The 5,690-nt window shown below is 38.5% G+C and overlaps 1 protein-coding gene across 1 annotated transcript in view; it reads left to right on the top strand.

The window, feature by feature from the left end:
* Nucleotides 1-5,690, top strand: part of BUB1 (BUB1 mitotic checkpoint serine/threonine kinase) — a 57,486-nt gene that overhangs the window by 49,542 nt on the left and 2,254 nt on the right. The window contains exons 20-24 of the mRNA XM_045287121.1: nucleotides 1,213-1,328; nucleotides 1,664-1,825; nucleotides 1,981-2,138; nucleotides 2,239-2,413; nucleotides 3,449-3,555. Coding sequence (XP_045143056.1) covers nucleotides 1,213-1,328; nucleotides 1,664-1,825; nucleotides 1,981-2,138; nucleotides 2,239-2,413; nucleotides 3,449-3,555 — 718 coding nt within the window. The remainder of the gene's footprint in view (nucleotides 1-1,212; nucleotides 1,329-1,663; nucleotides 1,826-1,980; nucleotides 2,139-2,238; nucleotides 2,414-3,448; nucleotides 3,556-5,690) is intronic.

The following is a 5,690-nucleotide window of genomic DNA, read 5'->3' as shown; positions in this document are numbered from 1 at the left end:
AGGCCTGCGGAGACAACATGCATAAAAACAAGACAGAGCAAAACCAAGCAACACTGTACAACAAAACAGCAACAACATCAATCCACTGACGACGATCTCTGTTCTTTCTTACAATGCTTTCTCTCTCTCTCTCTCTCTCTCTCTGACTCTTAAGATTTTCTGTACCTTTGCTTTCTTGCAGTTTGAATATGATGTACCCAAGTGTAATTTCCTGAGATTTGTCCTACTTGCTATTCTCTAAACTTCCCTGATCTGTTGCTTGCCCTCTGCTGTTAATTTTATAAAATTCTGTTATTAGTCCCTCAAGACTTTTTTCTGTTCTTTCATATCTTCTACTTCTGATGTTCCCAATTGCTACCACTTATACTTTTTGTCATTGTCCCATGTGTATTTGATTTTTAAACATGTGAGTTCTGTTAAAAATGTTTAGCTAAAGAGTCTATTAGAACGTCGCCTCTGAAGTCTTTCTCCCCCAAGGTAACCAAGGGTTTAAAAGGAAAAAATTTAATAGAGCAGCATCATAAAATATATATGACCAATACTCACAACTGTCAAGGTCATCGAAAATAAAGGGGGTCTGAGATACTGTCACAGACTAAGGAGACAGGGCAACTAAATTAATGTATCCTGGAACATTAGGAGAGTAAAACAAATGAAATTTAAAATATGTTTAATTACTATACACAATCATTGTTCCTTATTTGTTACAAGTGTACCATGAGTACATCAAAGTTAACCACAAGGGGAATTGGGTGTGGCTTTTATAAATAAACTCTGGAATAAAAAAATCATCCATTAGAAATATTGTTAGTTATATTTTGTCCTTTTTACGCTGATGTAATTAAAATGCTTTCAATTGTTTAACAATTTTTAAAAAGCATTTTACATGTTTTTTCAGCATCCCAATAGTCCAGCCAAGCAGGCAGCATAATTAGTACCCACTTTACCCTGCAAGAAAATTGTTTAGTAGTGAGTGAGTGGTAACCCTGAGGCCAACCAATCCTATGCTTTCTCTCCCATCACAGATAATTTGATAATGGGAGCCTAGAGGGTGGGATGGCTATTTTGGGGGAACATACTTAAATTTCATCTATTTCTGGTAAAACATTTTGTAGCCATATTAAATAAATTTATTTAATAAAATTTAGCCACCAAGAATACTTTGTCTTTAATATCTTGAGCCCTTTTGTCATTTTGACATGTTTTTCCAAGGTTCCGTTGTGATTTATGTTGATCATCTTCTTGGAGAAGGAGCCTTTGCCCAAGTATATGAAGCTACGCAAGAAGATGTGAATGATGCCAAACATAAGCAGAAATTTGTTTTAAAGGTAAATGTACTAAGGAATTTTGTGTATAGTGTGGCAAACTTGAGTTTGTCAGCTTTTTCTTCTTTATTAAACAGTGATGACATTTAGATCAATAGTCAACAATTTTTTAAAAATTACCCTACAATGATCCAGAATTATCCTGCTAATAAAATCACCTTGAAGCAAATCTTTTTTTTTTTACATGTATTTTGTAATCATTTTACTGTGCAGCAGTTCATAGGTTGTCATCACTCTCTACCCCACTTCGCTGTTGGGATGGGGACTGCTTTCTTATTATCATTGCCCAGAATGTGAGACTAGACATTAGACATGAATGTCACATACCTGATTTGCAGATCCAGAAGCCTGCCAACCCCTGGGAATTCTACATTGGAACCCAGCTGATGGAGAGACTAAAGCCAAGTATGCAACATATGTTTATGAAATTCTACTCTGCTCACTTTTTCCAGAATGGCAGTGTACTAGTAGGAGAGCTCTACAGCTATGGGACATTATTAGTAAGTATATTCACTTTTAGGATGTGGCCATAAATCTAAAGTACATTTTTATACCTTCTATAATTAGAGCTTTTAATATAGATAGAAGTAAAACGAGTTGAAATGTTATTAATCCTATAAAACCAAGTAAGTATTCCATTTTCCATTGTTTGCAGAATGCCATTAACCTCTATAAAAATACCCCTGAAAAGGTGATGCCTCAAGCTCTGGTCATCTCTTTTGCTATCAGAATGCTCCACATGATCGAGCAAGTCCACGACTGCGAGATCATTCATGGGGACATTAAGCCAGACAATTTCATACTTGGAAACAAGTAAGTACTATCATGTAGCAAGTTCCTGACTGAACATTCTCGAGTAGCCTTTTTTTCCTGTGTTCTCATGCAGCCCAACACGTGTTTGTGTTCAATACAGATTTTTAGAGCATGACGGTGACGATGATGATTTATCTACGGGCTTGGCATTGATTGACCTGGGTCAGAGCATAGATATGAAACTTTTCCCAAAAGGAACTACATTTACAGCAAAGTGTGAAACATCTGGATTTCAGTGTATTGAGATGCTCAGTCAGAAGCAATGGACCTACCAGGTATAGCACTAAAATGAGAGATTTGGGGATCTAAAAAATTCTTTTACTATACTTCTTACATTTCGCAATAAATCTGAGGCTCTAGTTATTTTGCGCTGGTGTCTTGAGCAGCAGTTAAAGGAATGATAGAACTGTAAGTAAGGCTGATGGCACTTAGAGTAAGATTAGATTCCTGAAGAGCATTCCTTCCTCACTTAATCTGTTAGAGATTTTCCTTTATTAAGACAGTGATATTTTTGTTTAAAACAAAAATACCTACCCTCCACAACCAAAGCCTCCACTAGCCTGAAACCAGAAGAACGAAATGGTACCCAGTTACCATTACCACTCTCTCCGATGAGGATCACAATACAAGGCCGTGCACAGTATAGGACAAAATTCAAAATCATAAAATGACCAGACTTGCAGGTCTGACAGAGACAGGTGGGGACTCCAAGACTATAGCCACAAACAGAACTCACTCCTGGTAGCCAAACAAGAGGCCTGCAAAGTGAACAGTAATACTCAAGAGGAATGTGTTCCTCAGAGTAGTCAGCCATACCAAACCACATGGGCAATATTCGCCCACAAATAAAGTTCAAAAGGCAGGGCAAGAGGAAAGATGGGCAAGTTGGAACAGGGAACCCAAAAGTGATGTTAACATTGAGGACATTGCAATTAATGTCACAAACAAAAAGTGTGTACGTTGTTGAATGTAAAATGAATTGTTCTGTACACTTTCACTCAAATCACTTCAAAAAACAAACATTCAAAACAAAAATGAGTGAAATCTAGGATTATTTAGCTTGTTGCCTTAAGATAGAGCAGTGGTTCTCAACCTTCCTAATGCTGCTACCCTTTAATACAGTTCCTCATGTTGTGGTGACCCCCAACCATATTATTTTCGTTGCTACTTTATGAATCACTCGGCCCCTGTGAAAGGGTCATTTGACCCCCAAAGGGGTCACGACCCACAGATTGACAACCACTAAGTTAGAGTGACACTTTAATAAACATTTGTGCCATTATCACTGAAATCCTGTGTTTTCTTTACAGATTGATTACTTTGGAATTGCTGCAACAGTGTACTGCATGCTCTTTGGCACTTACATGAAAGTGAAAGATGAAGGAGGTGTCTGGAAGCCCGAAGGTCTTTTTAGAAGGTGGGTATCTGATGCCAGGGGTTTGGGTGGAGAGCGGATGTTTTGAGAATGATGAGGGCAATGAATGTACAAATGTGCTTTACATAAGTGATGTATGTATGGGTTGTGAAAAGAGTTGTACAAGCCCCTAATAAAACGATTTAAAAAAGAAAAAGGTGGGTATCAGCATAGGTGTTAGAGTACGATAATAAATATGGGAGAAAGTTAGGTTTTGGTGAGAACTGACATTTGCCATTACACTTAAATCCCATGCCTTCATCAGAATGGTGAAGTGGTCCAGCCATGACACTGGGCTCAGTGAGCACTGTGACCCTGAGCAAGGTACATAGTTTTCCCTGGGGCCCCCATTTATAAAACTGGGACAGATGGTGCCCTCTTAGAACCATTGAAGGGTCTTGACCAAATGGTTGGGGAAATCCATTAATAGTCACTGAGCCTCGGGTTTTTGCTTCGTTTGAGGGTTTCTTGTCTACATAAATGGGAATAAAACAGATCCTACTTCAATTGCTTATTATAAGAAGCAAAGAAATAATATATGTGAACCAAACCAACCTCATAACCACTGAGTCAGTTCCTACTCAAAGTGACCCTATAGGACAGGGTAGAACTGCCCTTGTGGGTTTTTGAGATTGTAACTCTTTATAGGAGTAGAATCCCTCCTCTCTTTCCACATAGCCAGTGGAGGTTTTGAACTGCTGGCTTGTGCTTGCTTAGCAACTGAAAGTACAACCACTACACCACCAGGGCTCCTATATATGTAAAAGCACTATGTAAATTATAAAGTAATTTAATTTAAACTGTAACTTATAAAGTAATATAATGAGGCAGCTAACTATATCCCAATGATGTGTGACGTCGGCATCTTAGACTGGTTCCTCATCCGTAAACTCATAGTAAAGAGTTAGCAAGACTAGCTAGAGCTTGACCTAGCATAACGGGGGAACTGGTCATTTTTGTTTACGCTGAGTATGTTATGTGGGTGTTCATTATATTATGTACAAATATTCTCTCTTTTCCCCTAAGGTATTAAAAATACCAAAAGTACATGTATCTTGAGCATATAGTCTGGTGGGATTTTGCAAATATGTATGAAAAATAAATTTAAGCCAGGTATTTTATGTTTTCACACGCAAAGAACATATGAAGCTCTAAGAACCAGGAATAATTTTGTGAAGTGTAATATGTTGTACATAGATAGCTTCAAATCTTAGAAGAAAGTTTCATAGCAAGTATGCTATATTTCAGGGGGAAATGAAGCTTCCTGCTCCCATTAAGACTTTCCACCGTGGAAACCCATGGGGCAGTTGTACCTGTCCTGTAGGGTCACTATGAGTCAGAATCGACTCATGGGCACTGAGTTTTTGCTGTATTTTCTAATGACTCATCAGACTCAGCAAATACTCTATTCTTTCTCTTGCCCATAATTGAAGGAACAGATAATTTGTTCTTCAGCAAGACCCTGTGGACAAGACTCTTCCTACCAGTGTGGACCTGCTTAACCTCAGCAGGTCCAGTGGCCATGGGCTGGCTTTCCTGACTGGAGCCCACTTTAGTCCCAGGGCCTTATCTCCATATTATTGGAGATGTAGCATTTAGCAGCTGGCACATAAGCCTGAGCTCTGTTCTGGGCCCCCGCCTGGGTACCTGATCCTGGCACACAGGCAATTAGGCCAAGAACCGTGTGGCCAGATTATCATGTTGTAGCAGTATATCCAGGTCGCCCAAAATAAATATGATATGGTTTCAAATATGATGTGAAATGAGAAAGTTTTCTCACTGAAGAGCTATTACTGGAAAACTATGTCTTTTTTAAAACGTACTTTTTGTATTTTTGGTAAAAGTTTGTATAAGTTAATTCCACATTAAACAATTTCTATACATATGTTTTTATACATATTAGTTAACAATTTCTATACCTATTGGTGGTGCTATTATTTAAAGTCTTGGGCTACTAGCTCTGACAAGGTCAGAGGTTCAAATCCACCAACTGTTCCACAGGAGAAAGGCTGTCTGCACTCATAAAGATTTACAGTCTTGACACCCCCTTACAGAAGCGTCGTGGCAAGGAGACGAGCCAGCCAGGGTGCAGTAGAGCACTGATGAAACATACATCTTTCCTCTAGGTCTTAATGCTT

The sequence above is a fragment of the Echinops telfairi genome, unplaced genomic scaffold (assembly GCF_000313985.2).
Source record: "Echinops telfairi isolate 266 unplaced genomic scaffold, ASM31398v2 ScPeMD7_11;HRSCAF=52, whole genome shotgun sequence".
Taxonomy (NCBI): domain Eukaryota; kingdom Metazoa; phylum Chordata; class Mammalia; order Afrosoricida; family Tenrecidae; genus Echinops; species Echinops telfairi.
The sequence above is the reverse complement of the archived record's forward strand: the minus strand, read 5'-3'. Positions and strand labels throughout refer to the sequence as shown.